General features: G+C 37.0%; 1 protein-coding gene across 1 annotated transcript in view; it reads right to left on the bottom strand.

Moving 5' to 3' along the window:
* Positions 1-21191, bottom strand: part of grk6 (G protein-coupled receptor kinase 6) — a 59130-nt gene extending 37939 nt beyond the window's left edge. Inside the window, exons 1-2 of the mRNA XM_056262302.1 lie at positions 20990-21191; positions 7327-7422 (exon numbers count right to left, since the gene is read on the bottom strand). Coding sequence (XP_056118277.1) covers positions 7327-7422; positions 20990-21041 — 148 coding nt within the window. The 5' untranslated portion in view covers positions 21042-21191. The remainder of the gene's footprint in view (positions 1-7326; positions 7423-20989) is intronic.
* Between the last annotated feature and the right edge of the window lie 1031 nt (positions 21192-22222).

Here is a 22222-nt window from a genome sequence, read left to right on the forward strand (position 1 = left end):
AAGTATCGATACTAATAAATTTAGGTATCGTGAAGTTTTTAATTTCCGAGTATCGCGATACTTTTGAAGTATCGGTGCACCGTGCAACACTATTCATGGCATTTTCACTGTGTGCTCTATGTAAAATTAGTGTTACCTTGTTTTTATATGAAAAAAAATATGATTACCAGTGTGCACAAACTTACCATATTACGGAGTCCCCTGTGACAGTGCTTACTTCTTTTTTCATATTCATATATTCTAAAACAATTACTTTATTTGTAAAAAAATACTGTAATGCATTTTTAATGTCTTTTAAAGGGTATGTGGACAACATCCGGATACAGGTCGCATGCTAATGCCAAGTGTAAACGCAGCCTAGCTTAACACACAATCATCTTCATTAAAAGTAAAGAAACTAAATGATCTTACCAGGGCTGTTGCCGCGCTCTCTTATTGCGGTCTTTGATTTAGAAATTTTAGCTGATGAATGATCAATAAAATGCAGCTCATATCTGTTGCTTTCGGTGACGTGCACTCCATTAAATCTGCATATAGCGTGGGAATTGAAGATCGGATTTATATCCGTTTTGCAAAAACACATATATGTGACCAGGTGTAAATGGAATCGTTTTGATCAATCAGATAGCTATCCGATCTGAGAAAACGAATGAAGTGGCCAGGTGTAAACAGCCCCAAAGATATCGGCAATCAAAAAAACAATATGGCTCGACCACTACATAAAATGCATTCTGATACGACCCTGTATGAGTGAGTGGAGGCGGGGCTCATTTGAATATTCAAATGTATACTAAATACATCCACGTATACTAAATGAAGCAAGGGTGTAGAGATAAGCCTGTTTCACACATACTTTACAGTGTGTATGCGGTGCGTATTTTTTCCCCCACCCATGTTAACAGGTTAGAGCTTTCACACTGCATGCGGATGCGGTCCGGCAATGCGTTCCAGGTGCGGTGAAAGACCTATAACTACTGTGTACAAATAGAATCGCAATGCTGAAACTTTTGTATATTGTTTTATAAAAGACGCTGATAATACAAATATTGAAAATACCGCAACACGCACTGCATACGCACATGGGGTCTCATTCATGAAACATTTGTAAATATAAGAGTAAATATGCGAGTGATTTGCACGTAAAGAGACCTTCCCGAAAACTCTTCTCCTGATTCACAAATACTTCGTAAACGTCAGATGTGATAGTGAAATGTGTGTTAATGAATTCCAATCAGTCGTAAATGGGATGCGCGTGCACGTTCATTCTCAATTACCATAAATCCCGCGATTCCCGCCCATTAAATCCGACTGACAACTATATATGGGCATCATATTATGACATGAATGCGAATGAAAAAAAAATTTCTCAGATGCAGAAATTGAAGTTTTATTATCAGAAGTTCATTCAAAACGCCACATTTTATTTTCAAGCGTACATACTGGCGTATCGGGTCCTAAAAAAAAGGAAGCTTGGCAGCATATTACAGATGCAGTTAATGGAGTTTCATCTGTTAATCGAACATTCCCAGAAGAAAATGGTTCGACATTAAGCTTGAGAGCAAAAAACGAATTAGTTCACTTCGGAAAAATAGTAGGCCTATTCAAACTGGAGAAGGAACACCATCGCAGATGCCATTACTGGCTTTCATAATAAGAAAAACCGTATTTAATTACTATATATAATATTTTTTCAAAATGCTGTGCAAATATGTACCCGAATTAAAATGCAGCCTTATTAATGAGCAAAAGGTTCGGGTGTTAACCGCACTATTTACGCGTGGCTGGGAGCAGGTGTAGATTTCTTGTGTACCAACTAACATTTGGAAAATACGAACATTTTAATGAATCCGAAAATTTACGGCAGAACCACTTTACACACGATTTACACAAAAATTGGTTCTGCTCGTGTTTCATGAATGAGACCCATGGAGTGTATGTGAAGGCGTTACATTTACAGCTATTTTAAGGCATGAATACATTTTTTTCACAGTAAAAAAACATTTAAATACAGCATTTTGGTGGTCAAAGATACATTTTAATAGCCTGGTTAAAACCAGACCATTCTCAGTTGTAACTGAGTTATGGTCTGGCAAAGCGTCATAGACAAATCATTTCCAGAGGGGCGTCACCAACGGACGTCGCGGATAGACCTAAACCCAATCAGAGCGATGAAGGAGATGACGTATGCAGAGCGGGGGAGAAACATCTCCGAGTGTTGTTCTTTGCTCGGTTTTTAACTAAAAGGAAACGTTCAAATCGCTTAAAACAGACGCGATAGCTGATTCGAACGAGTGATGTTCGACGGCGGCATCCATCTTTGTAATGTAGGCTACAAAATCTGCTTCAAAATCCCAGCGCTGTCTTCATCGTGTAAAGCCCGGCCCAACGTTTCTGATTGGTGCCTCGATTTCGACGGATTGGAAATGGGCTTGAATGAGCTCTTTGCCAGACTAACTTTCAGAGCAAATCTAAATTTGCCGGAAGTTGTCTGGGTTTTCCCAGGCTAGAGTTTTAAGGGATTTATACAATTACTGACTACAGGGGACTTTAACACTCATGAATGTTTTTGAACTCTGTTGTATTTCCTTTTAAAATGAACTGAGTTGGGAGGTGCAGTGGCGGAGAGCATGCAGATACACATTGCAACAGTAGATTTGGTAAGAACATCTATGTGACATCTAAAGGAAACTGATTCAGCAAAATTTGGGTCACATGGCGGCACACATACTGTAAATAAAAATGTTAAAGTCTAAACAATTCAATTCACAACGCATCTGCAAAATGTACTGAATTTTACATTCCCGGTGCAAAATCAAAGACATTAACTGCACAATCGACAGATTTTTTTTCTCATCTTGAGAAGAATTAAGTGACTAACGTCAAAAAAATGACAGTTAACTTCCTCTTTCTGGCCTGGCCACAGTTTCCTCTCCTCAACAACAGCCGCACACTTACCCTGTCAACTGACGCATGAAACTCTGTGGCCAACCTACATTCTCAACATCCCGGTTTACATTTATAATAACACAATTTTATACAATATTTATTCCATGCATAACCTTTACAAAGACTGCAAAAAAGCTGGACTAATGTATTGACCACAGAAGGAGCCGAACAGACAACACAATATGGGAATGTGTTTTTGTGTGTGAATCTATGCATGCGCTAGTCTCTGCACATGTGCGACACCTTGTTTGTATAGGCGGACGGTAAACCAACTCCAGGGTAAGGTTAGATGCGCTTCCTCCTTAAAAACACATTTTAAATAGTATGTCATGAAATGGTTTCAAGTTACGTGTTATCAAGCAACAACCTACACATCCCAGCATAAATGCTCCCGATAAATGATTTGTTATTAAAGCGGCTACGTTTGTGATTTAGCATGGCAGCCAATCCGTATAATAAATAATAGGGGTGTAACAATGTGACGTGTCACAATATATTGCAATGCAAAAATACAACAATATGTATCGTGGATAGTGACAATATGTATTGTGTATAGTTCGCCCAAAAAGAACAAATTGCTGTGTGAGAAAAAACGTGAGTTCAGCATCGTGATATGTATCAAATCGTGACATGAGGGTATCGTTACACCCCTAAAAAATAACCATTGCCTCAATGCAGCAAAAAAAGTTTTATTTAAATTCTGAATGGATTATAAGCCTAGAAATTGTCACCTCAATTGATCGCGATCTCACAAAGTTCCGTTATAATCAATGAAGCACAATAAATCTCTTATTTTAGAGGACATCATTTCTACACTCTGTTTGTTATAAATTAACTTATAATGAGAGGATTTGCGAGCGTGCAGAACTTTAAATGGTGAGTGGATTCTTAACACGTCTAATTATGTTCAAAAAATCATCTGATATGTTTGTGATTGGCAACATTGCTCAGCGCTGCGAAACACGTTGTAAACAGAAACCTTTGACGCTAAAATCTGTTTCGCCAGAATTACGGTGAAAACTGATCCTAGACCAGCAGTTATGGGCAGTTCTTCGCTCTAAAAGCAACGAGAAGCAGCAGCAGTGAGTAGTGAATTGAGTAAGAAGATTCCACACCAGTCTTTAGTCTGTGGCCAGAGGAGAGCTAAACCTTGCCCAGTCTTACACAAGCTCCGCCTATGCTTGAATGCCATAAACAACGAGTGAAACACTTCCTGTTCCAACACACAAATATCAAGACTTGCACCTAAATAACTTGTGAAAATACAAATGATGTCACAATTTCAATTTTCAAGTACAAGTAAATTATCAGTGTAACAAATAAACATCTCTCTCTCTCTCTCTCTCTCAGCTTGTTGAGAATAGATGTGCTTAATTTTTTTTTTTAAATCAACGGATGCATGATATTATTTTCTGTTTTTATGTTGTTTCTGTTAGCAACCACCCAGTCCAAGACAACACCCTAGCAAGTATAGGGAATCATGACAAAAAACACTTATTTTTTTTAAATGTTGGTGTAGAACAATATTGGATATTCAATTGTGCATACCTTTGCCGTCATACGTTTACATGGGCACCAATAATGCGATTATGTCTAATAACCAGAGTAAGGTCTTAATCGCAGTCAGATGGTTGATTATTCAGATTATTTGCTAATTAATTAATTATGGTTATGCAACACTCAGATAGGCATACAGTATGCATGTTACCGGCCATTGTTTAAATCTACTCACATCAAATTCAAAATACATTTTTATGGACGCACTGGATATTATTTGGAGTTTCGTGAACATCGCAATGCCGGGTTGTGTTGACAGAGTTTAGCGATTTGTAGAAGAGAAAACTTATTTAGCAAAATATCACACCATTCACAGGACAGCAAATGCGAGTAAATTTTGAAGTCAACTTTGCAGGACTGTGATATGAGAGTGTGTGCAAAGTAACATATTTTAGCAACTGTGTGAAAATGAATAGCACATAACAGGCACATAACCGGTGTAAACATGAATATCTATTAGTACAATATGCATCACATGACATGCGTCATCGTTTTCAAGTACCTCCGGTTTCACAGTCCACACTACAACACCAAAACGCAGTTTTCAAATTTATCCACTTTGGAAAGCGCTTTCAAAAAGCTTCGCTTTCATTAATAAAAACGTCGTCTCAGGGGCTGTTTAAGGCTATGTTTACACGGAAACGATCTGAAGAGAGAACGCAAAAGTGGCGTTGCGTTATCACTTTTTATTCTGCGTTTAGACGAGCGTTATGGTTGGGAAATCCGCGTGCATATGGTGACGCAAAAGTGTGTGAAATTCGATGTAGTATGCACTCCAGGCGGCTAGGTGGCAATGTGAAGCACTGCCACACAACAACACCAATATCTTAGAATATTTTGTACAACTGCTGAAAAGACTCTTGTATGTTTTTCAGAGCTGCTAGGGCAACATGAAGGTCCGACGTATGGAAATAATCTGACATGTTGGTTGTTATTTTCCTGCGCATGCATGTGACATAAACGCGTACGCGACGAGAGCCACCGTGAGCAGATTTGCGTTTTTACCGTTTAGACGGGAACGCGACGGTGGAGCGTTTTTAAGATTTCCACTCTGGAGGGTGGTTTCACCTTTTTGCGTTTTTGAGCCCCCAAAACGCCGTTGCCATGTAAACGAAAGGCACATCCCATAAAATATTTTTACGTTTTCACCCGGAATCGTTCTCGTGTAAACGGGGCCTAAAACAAGACCGTTTTCAACTAAAAACGTAAAACTTTTTATGCGTTTTGGCCGTTCATTTACACGACAACAGCGTTTTTCGGGTAGCTGAAAACGCAAACTTTTAAAAATGGGTTTCAAAGTGCAAGTTTTTGAAAATGGTCTCCGTGTAAACAACAAAAACGCGAATCTCTGAAGACGATGACGTCATGCTCATGCGTATTACGCGTTCAGTGTATAGTGTTTCATCGCCATCTAATGACCTGGCAGCAGAATACAGCGTTTTTAGTTATTTTCACAGATCCGTGTGACAGATCGTTTTGACAATGGTATCGTCTGCACGCGGAAAACTCAAAGGAAAAGCTTCTCCTTTTTAAGCATATTGTTTGTTGTCGTGTAAACGTCTTCTACAACGCGAAAACGGCGTTTTCAAATAGCTTTGTTTTCATTAATAAAAACGCCGTCTAATTGTGGACGGAAGGCCAAACCGGAGAGAAAAAGATGCGTTTTCAAACAAAAAAGTATTAAGTTGGACAAGGCCTAAGGTAATAATTTATAACATGCCTGTTTATTGCGATTAAAATCAGTGTACGCCACATGGTTTAATGCGAATAAGGTTACTACGATTATGAGCTTAAATCGCATAAGTTTGATCGAAATATTGGGTTTAGATGAGATAGTTTAATCGCAATATTGCCAAAATTCCATTATAATCGCATTATGAGGGTGCATGTTAACACACTGATTTTTATTAACTGAACCATTTTAATAATAACACTGGTTCCCTTTTTTCATACTGCACATTCATAAAATTAATAAAAATAAATTATTTTAAATTGTCGCATTTAAAATGATTTTTTTTGTAATAATTTTATTTCAGACAAAATAATACAGAATTTTAATATTAGCCAATAATTATGTGACCAAAATACAAATAATAACCAGAAGAATATTTATTTATTTATGGCATAATGAGGAACTTTTCATTATAAACAAGCCCGAAATACACCTGGGATTTTTATTTTGAAATGTCTATGCTTTACTTTCAGCTGCTCATTCAAAAAGATGAGGGAGATCAAATGTGCACTCATAACCATTCACAATATTTTACAGTATAGACAGCATAAAGTTATGTTACAGTCTAGACAGCACTGTCGTAATTCATCAACATTCATCATAAGCAATCACTTGGCATGAATGTGAGGTATTCAATAATTGAGAAAATGCTCTGAAACCGCAAGCCTGTAAAACGCGCAGCAGCACCACATTTTGAATCTAATTAAATGGAATCATAGTTTTTTTTGAAGATTAATAATCATATATGGTGATTCCTGTTTTTCTGTCCCCAAATTTAAGAATGATAATTAAGACTTCTGCTATACTATTTAAGACATTCCATCAATATAAATCCATGTAATTTTTTCACTCATTGTATAGTTTACCAGGCGAACCACAGCAATTTAAGATTGCAGAGAAATATGGCAATATGCAAGGAAAATACCAATCACATTTCAGATAGCTTTAAGACACCACAAAACAGCCACAATAAAATGACAGAGAAAAAAAGAAACAACTTTTTCTATACGAGTGAACAGTTTATATGACATGAATGTGACTTGCATATCAACACATATATGACATATTTGATATAAACGTGAGCTGTGTACCTATAGTCTGACGTAACTCCTCACACAGGCTTATATGAGGGAACTGAAGCATCTGTTTCCATTTCTTGCTCTTGCCTTTTCTGTTCCCACCCCCTCCTGCAAAGGAATCAAGCAAAGATCAAATTAGAGGCAGGAACTGCATACAGGCTCTAAAATGCTATTAGATTACTATCTTAACACAGGTGGGCTTTAGAAGACAGAATGGGATATGAATACGTATATGTTATCCTATTATGTGAATAATAATAGGCCATATATGGGTAATTCTTCAATTAGGACACTTTTGAAAGCTTGAAAAATAAGACTTCTTCAAACTGTTTCATGGATGTCAAAACTTTTCTCAGATTTGTCAAGTGGATTCTGGTATAATGCGTGATGGTATGGATGTTTGATCCTGTGTGATGGTAACAACATTTCTCCCGTTTAAGAGAAGGCTGTTTAATACGCCAGATAGCTTTGAACTGGAAATATAAAGACATTTTTTAAAATGCTTAGAGATTAATAATGACACTTAATAAACCTACTCAGTGATCATGATGTAAAAATCATAAAATTATGACCAATCATATCTAAAATAGAAACGTTTCGGGATTAAATAGCTCAAATGTTTTCCGTGACGATAATGACAGCAGTTTTGCGGACAGTGATCCTTTATTATACAAAAACAACGATTAAAAAAAAAAAAAAAAGAAAAAAAAAAGCACTACCATTCAAAAGTTGGGGGTTCAAAAACTGCACTTATTTGATCAAAACTACAGGAAAATCAGTAAATATTGTGACATATTATTACAATTTCAAAAACTGTTTTCTATTTTAATATATTTTCAAATGTAATTTATTTCTTTGATGGAAAAGCTGAATTTTCAGCATCATTACGCCAGCTTCAGTGTCACATGATCCTTCAGAAATCACTCTAATATGCTGATTTGCTGCTCATGAAACATTCCTTATTATTATCTATGTTGAAAACAGTTGTGCTGCTTAATATATTTGTGGAAACTGTTATACATTTTTTTTTTTCAGAATTATTTAATAAATAGAAAGTTAAAAAAGACAGCATTTATTTGAAATTGCAACAATACAAATGATAATAAAAGCAACGTGTTTTTTTGAACATTAAATAATGTACACATTCTAGTAGACCCTATAAACACAATTATGAACCTGTAAATGAGCATCAACACCATGATGGCAAATTAACTGTAATATGCAATGTAACACATTGTGATTCAAATGAAGTAACAATCACATTAGCATACTTTATGGAGCAGGTTAGATTTGATCATGTATATTACTGTACATAATTATACTATAAATATAAAAATGTAAATATTAGATTTGTTATATAATATGTATATATAAGAAATGCTTCTTGAGCAACAAATCCGCATATTATAATGATTTCTGAAGGATCATGTGACACTGAAGCTGGCGTAATGATGCTGAAAATTCAGCTTTTCCATCAAAGAAATAAATTACATTTGAAAATACACTCCTGTTCAAAAGTTTGGGGTCGGTACGATTTTAAATACTTTTAAAAGAATTCTCTTCTGCTAACCATGGCTGCACTTATTTGATTAAAAATACAACAAAAATCAGTTATAGTATTAAATATTATTCCAGTGTAAATCAGCTGTTTTCTGTGTGAATATATAGTAAAGTGTAATTTATTCCTGTGATCAAAGCTGAATTTTCAGCATCACCAGTGTCAGTGTCTTCAGTGTCAAATGATCCTTCACAAATCAGTATAATATGAGGATTTGATGCTCAAGAAACATTTATTATTATTATCAATGTTGAAACAGTTGTTGGTCTGTCAGTTGTACAGTTTTTTTTTTTTTTTTTTTTTTGGATTCTTTGATGAATAGGAAGTTCAAAAGAACAGCATTTGTTTGAAATAGAATCTTTTGTAACATTATAAATGTCTTTACTGTCCTTGATAAATAAAAGTATTGATTTCTTTCCTCAAAAAAATAAAAATAAAATTCTCACTGACCCCAAACTTTTGAACGGTAGTGTATATTAAAATAGAAAACAGTTTTTGAAATTGTAATAATTAGGGATGCACGATGATATCGGGACAACATCGGTATCGGCCGATAAAAGCTTAAAATGACCATCATCGGCATCGGCCGATATGAATATTTCTGCCGATGAGTCTTGCCGATAGGGTGGCGTGTTTCCTATGCGCACGTGACGACCGTGAACGAAGCATGAGCGCCAGCAACTTAAACTTCCAACTAGGGGTGTGCGTCTCACGGTTTTTGATCGTGGGCGATTAAAATGTCTCCACTATCTGCTTTTGAAGAAAAATCATAGTATCGTGCATTCTATCAGTTCAATTCTGGCGCCTTCATCTCAACATACTGTACAACGCGACGTACATTCACATCACATCACATCACATGTAAACGCAGAGGTAGAGTTACACTCACGGGACACCGCATTTCACAAAAGTTCATTGTTTGCATGTGCGTCAAAGTCTTGCTAGGTAAACATGTCATTCACGTGCTGATGCGCTGTTCTAACATCCGCTTTTCTGAGCGCGTACACGCGACGCTCACAGGAACTAAAAGCCTGTCACAGCGCCTGCATACTGGACTAATCTTTCGAGTCTTATTGCGCTGATACTGTCAAATACACACAAGGTTTACATAAACAAAGTTGGTTATGTCTAAAGTGAAAGCAAACAGAGAAAATCTGCTTGTCAAATGCGTGTATATTAGACGCGTCGCGTTACTCGCGTGCAGTTCTTAAAGAGACAGTAATAATATTCTGCCGCTTGTCTTTAAAGAGATACTGCACCCAGAAATAAAAATTCTGTCTATCTAATGTTGTTTCAAACCTGGATTCATTTCTTTCTTGTGCTTAAATATACTATGGAAGTCACTGGAGTACAGCAACTGTTTGGTTAGCCACATTCTTCCAAATAACTTTTATAATTTCAACAGAAGAAAGAAACTTGAGAGAGTAAATGATGACAATTTAAATTTTTGGGAGAACTATCCCGTTAATGTTAATAAAACAACAAAACAGAGGAAATCACTCACTGCTCTTGACTGAGAACATTAATAGAAGCTTTAATAAGCTTTTTTTGCACTTAAAAAAAATACAAATATATCGGTATCGGTATCGGCATCGGGCAAAATTAGTTTGAAAATATTGGCATATCGAATATCGGCCAAAATCCTATATCGTGCATCCCTAGTAATAATATGTCACAATATTACTGATCTTCTGGTAGTTTGGATCAAATAAGTGCAGTTTTTGTGAACATAGGATACTTTCAAAAACATTAAAAAAACAATCTTACAGACCCCCAATTTTTGAACACTACTGTAACTACGCTAACTATAGCGTCAGTTTTGCCATTATCAGTTTGAGACGGAGTCCGACAATGACAATCAAGAACAACAAGCTGATCAACCCTAAACAACCTTTGGAAAAAACAGTGTCTCTTGGACATGGTGACAACATACTACTAACACAACTCAACCAGGCCTCATCCCCCCTTTTTTGCATACGCCTTGGACGGGAATTATTTAAATGAGGAACATTGTGGCGTGTACATTCCCATGAAAAAAAAACTCAAGACTACAATGGAGGCATTTCAGGGAGTTCAGAAACACTGCTTACTGAGGAGGTATAGAGAAGAACTTGCTTTGGAGTGACTTTGTGTGCTTTGTAACCTAAAACAGCAACATTACACACTAAAGAAAGTTGAACATGTAAAAAAGAAAAATAGGACCCCCTTTAAATGATTATCAAATTCAATTTGAAATATTCCGGTCTATCATGAACAGGCGTAAGATTTAGTCCCTGTCGTACATCTTTACATTCAGCTCGCATCTAATACGTCCCTGGATTGATTTCAGGAAAAGAATCACGCCGATGCCGTGAGAATGTCCCGCTGGCCCGCACTTGTCCTAGCTGACGTCATCAGGGCAGCTCGGGCTCCCCGATTAGAATGACTGGCCCAGGTGCTTGTCAACAGACAGCGCGGAGAAAGGTCAGGAAGCGATGCTGCGCGTGGGACACGCTCGTCGGATTGGAGAGGACTCTCGTGAAAGCTACGGCCAGGTGTTTGCATTGTTGCTAGGTTATGAGAGAATTTGAAGAATAGGTTCGACGCTAATGGGATAGGATGGGAGGGCAGAAGATATGTACGGGAGAAGCTTGTGACTGCGATCTGATAAGAGTTCAAAACACGACTGTACGTTACAACAAAGCCTTTCTCACATAAGAGACTCTAGATGAGCCCAGCTGAGAAACCTCATTATCTTACATAATCAAAACCTGCTGTGAAAGCCCAGACTTTGCACCTCAACTTACCTCAAAGATAGAACTCGACAATAATTAATACGTGAAGTGAAGTCAGGCAGTGTGCTGAATGCAGGTCAAACAAATGATCATGATGTAAAAATCATCAAATTACATTTTTGACCATAAAACTGCCACTGAACTGTGCTAGTAGAGATGTGCCATGATAACAAATATAAACTTTTTGCTAAAATGATTGTGGTGATGATTATGAAAGCAGGTTTGCGGACAGTGATTATTTCACAGACATAAAATGTAGCTAAACAAAAAAAATTGGTAACACTTTACAATAAGGTTAATTTGTTAACATTAGTTAATGTATTAACTAACCTGAACTAACAATGTACAATACGTTTGTTATAGAATTTATTCATCTTTGTTCATGTTAGTTCACAGTGCATTAACTAATGTTAACAACTGCAACCTTTGATTAGTAAATGTTGAAATTAATATTAACTAAAATTAATAAATGCTGAAGAAGAATTGTTAGTTCATGTTAACTAAGGTAGTTAACTAATGAACCTTATTGTAAAGTGTTACCAAAAAAAAGATATAATGTTCAAAGGTTTGGGGCCGGAAAGATTTTTTTTAATGTTTTTGAAAGAAGTCTCTTATTCTCACCACACACAGCTGCTTTTTTTTTTATCAGAAATACAGGAAGAACAGCAATATTGTGAAATATATTACAATTTAAAACATCTCTTTCTATTTTAATACATATTAAAATGTAATGGCAAAGCTGCAACCATTTCGTAATGCTCAGAAATCATTCTAATATGCTAATATGATTTGCTGCTCAAAAAACATTTCTTATTATAATCACTGGTAAAGACAGTTTTTTGTGGAAACTTTTTGTGGATATTTTTCCCAGGATTCTTTAATGGATAGAAAGTTCAGTAGAACAGCGTTTATTTTGCTTTAACGTCAAAGTGTGCTATTTGCAATTCAAACAAATGGTTTGCAGTGGCGAGATTACGATGGTACGGATACAGTAGCAAACCTCTGTCATTATCATTGTGGGAAGTTGCCAAGATGCAAATGGCTTGTGAAATATACTGTTTATGCAGCAGCAGTGCAGAGGTGAAGTGGTTTCATTCACTGTGTGCAAAACTTGCCTCCAGCACGAACCAAAAAGGCCTCGCTTTCATCACACTATTCACGATATAAATCACCAACAAAGTATAGAACATAGCATATAAAACTTCTTCCTTGTTGTGCTTTCAGTGTGACAGCTCTTCTGAGAAAAAGTGGAACGAGCCCTATAAACCCTGTGGGTTCCCTGCATTGAAATGAAACACCTCCATTGTTAAAAAAGATATGCTTAACTTTAAGAATCAAACTGGGCACATGACTAGACTACATCCTGTCATGTAAGGAGAAAAGATGTGAAGAGACTATAAGGGAGTAAACAAGAAGTTAAATGTTAAATGTTTAGGGTGTGGATCGGATCATTTTTTCGGAGCAGCAAAAAAAAAATATATATATATGGGGGTAGGGGGTCACTTTGCTTTTCATTTATTACTTAAAGCTTATTACAAGCAGACATAAATACTAAATAACAAAATAACAAAGTCTAACAGTAGCCTAGCTAGTATTCAGGTACAGAAATGAATAATTTAGCCTAAATGTTAATGTAAAATAGCACTTTGTTCACTGTAGAAATGAAATATAGTTTAGTCTTTGTTAAAGCTGTATTTTGTAGTTTTATTAATATTAATGACAGACAACAGTAGGAAGGAATATTAGGCTCCCGAATGCACGGAAAAAAAAACTGACAAACATCCGGTTTCTTTCTCAACTGTTCACTTATGACATAAACGAGAGAATACTTGGCGAGACCGGCATTTAGACGAGTATTTTGACATAATTTTGTGTTTATGTGTCCGTTCAAAGGCAAGGAAACCCGAAAGAGGAATCAATTCGGTGTTCGAGTGCTATCTGAAACGCGCCTCTCTCTCTCTCTCTGCGCGCGGCTGTGAGAGTGCGCACAGAAAACGCGCGAGTCCCGATTTTCGCATCTTCTTCCGCGTTTAAAATGGTTTGAATGTGTAAAACGAAACAAGATGAAACACGTCCAAATTATAAACTTTAACTCTAAGTAAGATGGTTAAATTTAGCAGTTAATCCGCGAATCGCATGCGTGCTGAACCGTGGGGCCTGATCCGTACGATCACAAACCTCTTGTCCAAAGAAAGACCACATTTAAAGGAGTAACGTTAGTTCACTTTAAAATGAAAATTACCCATGATTTACTCACCCTAGGTGTATATGACTTTCTTCTTTCAGACGAATACAATCGGAGTTATATTAAAAAAACACCCTGGGTCCCCGACGCTTCCAAGCTTTATAATTTATTAAAGGCCTTACCCCCCTGGAGCCGAGTGGAGTTCGTTTATGATGGATTCATGCACTTTTTTGAGCTTCAATCTATTGTTCACTGCAATTATAATGCTTGGAAGAGCCAGGAGATTTATTAATATAACTCTGATTGTGTTCGTCTGAAAGTCCTACACCTAGGATGGCTTGAGGGTGAGAAAATGCATGGGTAATTTTCATTTTAAAGTGAACTACTCCTTTAAAGGTGCTCTAAGCGATGTCAAGCGTTTTTTAGGCCAAAACATTTTTTGTCACATACAGCAAACATCTCCTCACTAACCGCTGGCTGCCTGTCCCCTGAACACACTGTAAAGAAACGCGATCTCTGTAGACAGCCCAGGCTCCACAAACAGCAACAAAAACAAACTGGGCTAACCCGAAACATGACAAACAGTTCCAGCCAATCACCGACAAGAAGGACTTGGGGGCGGGGTTAGTGCGCGGATGAGGAGGAGGGAGGGTCTAGCTAGCCTCCGTTTTGTTTGACAATACTTTAAACGTCAACAAGAAGTGACGTCACCCGTCATCGCTTAGAGAACCTTTAATAACATGTTTTTACTCCAAACTCACAAATAACTGAGCTGATGGCTTCTTATCATAGAATGAGGCAGAGAATATATTATTTCATAGTATTCTATACAGTGATAAAGGCTATGTCGTTTAGCAGCACTGCATTATAAATGTATTGTCAGTGCCGATAGCCTCGTGGGCAAGTGCGCCGATATGTAGCGCCGTTGCGCTTCGGGCGACCCGACTTCGAGTCCCGGCTCGTGGACTTTTCCCGATCCCATCCTCCCCCCCCCCCCCCTCTCTCTCCCTCCTCGCTTCCTGTCTAGCTACTGTCCTATCCAATAAAAGGCAAAAACGTCAAATAAATCTTAAAAATATATATATACATATATTTTATCATCATGAAATACCTGAGAAGGCTTGAAGAACTCAGATAAACCAAAGTCGTGTGTTTATTAGTCATGTTTAATCATAAAGCATTTTAAAGCATAAAATTGCGCAATTTTATTTCAAATAATCCTGCAGCCCTATAAGTGAATGATTGAATCATTCATTCAAAACAATTTTTTGTTTATAGATTAAAAAGATTAATTAGGCTAAACATTTTAAAGCTGCAGTCCGCAGTTTTTCCTCTTTGTCGCCATCTCTGTTCGAAATCTGCAATTGCAGTCATTCGCGGAATTATCAACTTTACGTGAGTTGTACTTCGACACGGCACAGCGCGGATGAACACAATGTTTGAGGAGAATGTGCAGCTGTCAGTCACCACGCCGGTGTGGATACTGACATTCAGAATCACAGATTATTCTTTTTGGAAGTATGACCAACATAATAATTTATTATGTTGTATATGTATAATTTACAACGAGTGAATCTGTTGTCACTGGTGATTGTCGTTTGAACCTTTCTGGATCCACCATCAAATTGCTAAGTTTAATTATATCAAGTGCTGTGAAAAAAGGCTATAAATCTCCACCTCCAGCATCCTCACACGCAATATAGCCTATACTAGCCGAGACTCTTCTTTATGTGTACAGATGTGACGTAATGACGCAAAGACATGCTCGAATCTCCCGCGGAAATCCACCAGTCAATCACTGGAATTAAAAACATTATTACAAGCTTACCGTTTTGAATCGAGCTAAGGCAAGCAGATAGTTTTGAACACTGGCTGGTTATGTATTTTCTCAAATATGTATTTTGGATCATTTTTAACCTCAAAAAAGCTACGGACTGCAGCTTTAAATAGATTGTAGCATTTTATTACATGTTATTTTGTTTAGTTGTCTGTTCAGAATCATAGGAGAATCGTGATCTGTTTGAAACTAAAAAAAAATTTGATTGTTAATTTATCCAGAATCGTGCAGCTCTAGTAGAGAGTATAAGGGAGTAAACAAGAAGTTAAAAATGTGTTTAGGGTGCATTTAAGGTGAAGTCAAATTAGCAAAATTTCTATATTGTCAATAGCATCAAACCATGCAGCTATATGTTGGTCAGCACAGAGAATTTGTGTGACCAAATTGAACGTGCAAAAACGTTTTGCCCTCATGTGAATTGCATATTTTTCTATTGGAATGACTCAATTTTGTCTGCAGAATTTCACCATGCAACGGTAAATGTAACTGCACCTCGCACTTTCAATGGATGTCTGCTGTCCAAAATGTACAAGAAATTCCACTGCAAGTGCATTTCTGTCATCGCTTTTTATTAATTCGTTTTTACAGACTGAGGTAGAAGTCAAAATTATTTTCAGCAATAATTAACAGCATTTTGAGACTGAGCAAAACTTAACCGTCAAATTCCTTTAAAGGTACAATATGTAGGAATTTTTCGCCACAAGAGGGCGCAGTTACCAACAATAACAAAGGCGAAGCTTGGTGACGCTATGAGGGAGAGTTGAACGATGGGAGATGTCGTTTTCACCATCCAGAGATGTTATGGAATTAATGAATCATGATCACGGATGAGGTACTTATCGTCTGACCGCAATATTTTATGTCACCATAATGAATTAACTGCAAGGAACGCGAAATGTTATACTATATTATCCTGTTACAGCTATTTGTCAAATGATTTGTTGGGTTAATGCTGCGCAGTTTTACATGTTTATCGTTAATGCCGTGTTGTTTTACGTGTTCAAACCAATCGTACTCAAAGTAAATTTGAACGAACATTTGCAAGTAATGGCTAAATATTGTTTAAAAACACATATCCGATTGTATTTAATTGCACTGCCATAATCTCGGTCAAAACACAAGTGATAAAAAGCATTACCAAAGTACAAAGCGCAATATAACTGTGAATTTTCATCAGCATAACGATCACTTGATAGTTTTTGAGGTGAATCAACATATGCATAATGATTGATCAGTCACGTCATAAAGGCCTATGTATCTCGCATTGTTTATAAGTGATATTATTGACAGTTGCATGTGTTGCAAGGAAACACAGATACATCCTTTTGTTTTATGTACATTTGCTCACCTGTCTAATAAAGTATATGCAAGAGCGGTGTTGCTCCTCCAAGTTAGTCGCGGACATGGAGCTCTCGGCATTTCGAAAACGCCACGCCGATATTGATCCTCATTTTAGTTCTCCTTTTTTTTTGTCCCAAAGTCTGCTTGCCATGGTCCATAATGATTGAACGAAACAACAACAGTGTGCAGCTAAACGTTACGCACTATGCAGTTGTCCGCGTCTGTCGCCATGGTTACGTCATGGCTATGGCAGTACGAGCGGAAACCGAGGAAAGCGCGGATATTGCGTCATTGACAGGCGACATTTTTTTCCGGGACGGCCACTTATTTAAAATAGGAATTTCTCTGAAATAAAAAATCTTTGGAGACTTTTGGGATATTGTAAGTACACAACTGCAGGAAATATATCACACTGTGCAAGTGATTTTTGGATATTTTATTAAAAATTTCCCACATATTGAACCTTTAAGGGATAGTTTACCCCAAAATTTAAATTCTGTTATTAATTACTAACCCTCATGTCGTTCCAAACCCGTAGGACTTTCGCTTATTGTCCCTCCATTGACAGCTACGCAACTACCACTTTAACTCTTCAAAAAGTTCATAAAGAGATCGTTAAACTAATCCATATGAATTGAATGAGTGGTTTAGTCCAAATTTTCTAAAGAGACACAATCACTTTATAAGACGAACAAATTGAATTTAGGCTTTTATTCACATATAACTCTGATTACCACAATTTAAACTTCAGTTGTGGTAAACAGAAGCTCAAGCATGTTCACCTGACATGCAAGAACCAATGAGGTTCATTCTTGTGTTACACTTCACGTTTGAGCTTCAGTAAGAACCAATGAGCTTCATTCTCATGTGTTACGCAGCACGTTTGAGCTTCAGTAAGAACCAATGAGGTTCATTCTCGTGTTACGCAGCACGTTTGAGCTTCAGTAAGAACCAATGAGGTTCATTCTCGTGTTACGCAGCACGTTTGAGCTTCAGTAACAACCAATGAGGTTCATTCTCGTGTTACGCAGCACGTTTGAGCTTCAGTAAGAACCAATGAGGTTCATTCTCGTGTTACACTTCACGTTTGAGCTTCAGTAACAACCAATGAGCTTCATTCTTGTGTTACGGAGCACGTTTGAGCTTCAGTAAGAACCAATGAGGTTCATTCTTGTGTTACGCAGCACGTTTGAGCTTCAGTAACAACCAATGAGGTTAATTCTCGTGTTACACTTTACGTTTGAGCTTCAGTAACAACCAATGAGCTTCATTCTCATGTGTTACGCAGCACGTTTGAGCTTCAGCAAGAACCAATGAGGTTCATTCTTGTGTTACACTTTACGTTTGAGCTTCAGTAAGAACCAATGAGGTTCATTCTTGTGTTACACTTTACGTTTGAGCTTCAGTAACAACCAATGAGCTTCATTCTCATGTGTTACGCAGCACGTTTGAGCTTCAGAAAGAACCAATGAGGTTTGTTCTCACGCATCAAGCAGGTTTGGTTGAGCTTCTGTTTGTTCACTGATCAAGGCTTATATGTGAATAAAAGCCTAAACTCAATCTGTTCATCATAAAGCAACAGGTTCTCTTAAAGGACAAGTTCGGTATTTTACAATTAAAGCCCTGTTTTAAGATCGCTTCTGATGAAATAGAATGGTTAAGATTGTTTTTTAGACAGATGCTGCTGTCCCAAGAATTGGGACACTGCACTGTCCCAGATGCTGCTGTCCCCCCTGGGGTGTTCACTGATATGCTCACACAAAAATCGCTGCAAAAGATGCTTTCCAACAGGTGTTTTACCATTCGTTGTAAAACTGTAGACCTATTTTTCCGAACGCCTCACAACCGTACATTCTTCCATTGAGAGCTTGAATAATAGACACTCCAGCCCAGTTGGTGGCGATATGCACCTTTGCCAATTGCAAGCAAACCACTTGTATAGTGTAGCCTACGATACCACGACTGCATAAGACTACAGAAAGAATACAAACAACCCCATTTCCGTTTCCGGCGGCGGAGTAATACCGTACATCACAGAACATACAATACAAGTCAATGGAGTTGTACAAAAACTACGATAAAACCTGTTGGAAAGCATCTTTTGCAGCGATTTTTGTGTGAGCATATCAGTGAACACCCCAGACCACTCGGTGAGTTTCACGTCTTTGAAACTAAAGTTGTATGCGTTTTATAAAGGATTGTTCCTGTGCACCTATGCTACCATTGTAGAGGTGGGGGGTGCTACCACAGAATCCGAAAATTCTCGGGACAGCAGCATCTGTCTAAAAAACAATCTTAACCATTCTATTTCATCAGAAACGATCTTAAAACAGGGCTTTAATTGTAAAATACCGAACTTGTCCTTTAAGGAAATTTAGACTAAACAGCTCAATTCATATGGATTAGTTTCACGATCTCTTTATGAACTTTTTGAAGCGTCAAAGTGGTAGTTGCTTAGACTGTAAATGGAGGTACAGAAAGCTTTCAGATTTCTTCATTTGTGTTTCGAAGATGAATGAAAGTCTTACGGATTTGAAACAACATGAGGGTGAGTAAATTATGACAGAATTTTCATTTTTGGTTGAACTAATCCTTTAAACTTTAAAATTGCCATGAAACAGAAATTGCAATATTCTTTTCTTCCCAATTGTGATGTTTCATTCCCAAATGAAACAAAAATTTATTAAAAGGTTTTGGTTTGTTATTGGTTGATCTCATGTGAGTGACAGGTTGTCCCGCCCTCGGTAAACGTGTCATCAGAGAAGAGATGTTGCTTCAAGAGGGAGGGAAAGTTAATTTGATTAAGGATTATGGGGAAAGATTTATTTATTTTGAATCAATGATGTGCACAGATAAATCATTTATAATAAATACGACAATATTACAATACTGCGAAGCCAATTTTGATCAGATAAACAAGCAAGTTTCCTAAAATAAAATAAAAATGAATGTAGTACAACATAAATATAGAGCTCTGCCTAACTTGCTTAGATAAGCTAGTGCTAAATATCATCTTAAAAAAGGAGGAAACAACACATTAGGCAATCATACAGCAGTGACAAAACTGAAACCATCTATGGAATAAGACAGCTTTCAACATTTTAAAATGTCCTAATGTTAACAACTGTCATTTGTAATACATTGCCTGGTGTGTTTAGTAAGGGCCTAACTAAAAACTTTTTTTTGTTGTATTTTGTAATGAATGTAAACCTACAAAAAATACCACATGCTTCTTACTCTGATTGTATGTATTAGTTTACAGAATAAAATTAACTACAATCACAACGATCTTTTAGAGACCTTGTGGCTGCCATTGTTCGTTTTCGTAGCAAATGTAACGTTAGTTCGAACACGGACGGAGAAAATACAGCAGGATTCCCTCATGTTTGAGAAATACACCTGCAGAAAAAAATGATAAACTACTAAAAGTGCCTACTAGACACCATTTTCGACTATCAAGTAGGTAGACAGATCACTATTTTGTAAAACACTTTCAAAAATCAGAGGGTCGGTTAATTCAGAGGTTCAGTTAATTCAGGCGCTTATCTCGAGCACACAGACACTAATGACTGTTGTCAATATATAACACTACAGACAACACAGTGTTTATCGCTTCTCCTTTATACAGAAACTCACTGTTCACTAGAAATGTCGTAAAATAAAACACAAACAGGGTTTTGACCGAAACGGAGATGTGTTTTTTTTTTTTTTTTTTTATGATTGACAGGTTCATCTTTTTTTGCTCAAGGTTAGGAACACAACACAAAGCAGGCGGCGAGCAATTAACACACCATGATCAACTCTCGGGTTGATTCGTAAATAAATAAGTATCATAACGCATGCATTCTTTGCATTGCTCTTGTCTTTTTTGGCCTAACTTCCTTTGGGGGAATCCCCCATCTTTTTGAGCCAGATAGCACGGCGTTTGAGGAACACAGCTGTCAAAAGTGACAATGATCAGACGGGCTGTCATGTCTTACCTTCTCTCGCCTTCAACAGAACAGTGTTGGCCACGATATTCTCGAGCTCCATGTTTCCTGGGTTGCAGGCAGGCACCGCAGGCCCAACCTCGTCGCCGGGTTGGCTATGTATGTGTGTGTGTGTATGTGTATGTGTATGTGTGTCCTCCCCCGCTCCCCCCCACGGCGGAATATTATTAACCCTGAATGACTCTCAGCTCTGCCGTTTCGCTCCTCTGATTCCCCGCCCAGAAGCTTCGGACTTGCGTCGATCGTAGAGCCTACTATGGCAAAGGCTGAGCTCATGAATATTAATGAGACATGCTGACGTTGCTTGGTAACCGACCCGGAGCGTCCTGCTCGAACGGTCCTGTGGAAAACAAAAGAAGAAGAAGAAGATATTAAAAGAGCTTTACTTTTACGCTGTATGTGATTGATTTAACATATAAAACGAAGAACTGACATATTTTCAATCAGGTGTACAGTATTAGTATAATAACAAATGATAGATGTTAGACTAGGCAATATGAAGGCTTAGATAAATAATAGTCCAAGCTTAACTCTTGAATATTTATAAGATTAGGCTGACAAGAGGTATATACTTTTTTAGAATTCTTATAAATAATATATATATATATATATATATATATATATATATTTATATATATTACACACAGTGGTGGCCAAAAGTATTATTTATAATAATTCTAAAAGTCTCTTCTGCTCACCAAGGTTTCATTTATTTGATCCAAAATACAGCAAAAACAGTAACATTGTTTTAAAATGTAATTTATTCCTGTGATCAAAGCTGAATTTTCAGCATCATTACTCCAGTCTTCAGTGTCACATGATCCTTCAGAAATCATTCTAATTATGCTGATTTGATGAAAACAGTCGTGTACAATATTTTATATATATATATATATATATATATATATATATATATATATTGTTTGTTTTTGTTTTAATGCTCATTATTGTTGTCCTAATAATGTTTGTACATTTGCTTTATGTAGTAAAAAGTCTTTAAAAACATCGACCACGTGATCTGTTTAATATTCATGACCAAATCTTCGCCATAGTAGGTTTCGTTCTTTCTCAATCAGACTTTTGCATGTTCGTACTTGTCTTTTGTAAGATGCTATATGTTTCCGTATCCCCATATATCTGCTTATTATTATACGATGTTTTATTATTATTATTATTCTAACCATATTGCTGAATATATAAGCTGATCGCTGTCTATTTATCAAT

The sequence above is a fragment of the Rhinichthys klamathensis genome, unplaced genomic scaffold (assembly GCF_029890125.1).
Source record: "Rhinichthys klamathensis goyatoka isolate OS25496 unplaced genomic scaffold, OSU_Roscu_1.1 h1tg000191l_1, whole genome shotgun sequence".
NCBI classification, from domain to species: Eukaryota; Metazoa; Chordata; class Actinopteri; order Cypriniformes; family Leuciscidae; genus Rhinichthys; species Rhinichthys klamathensis.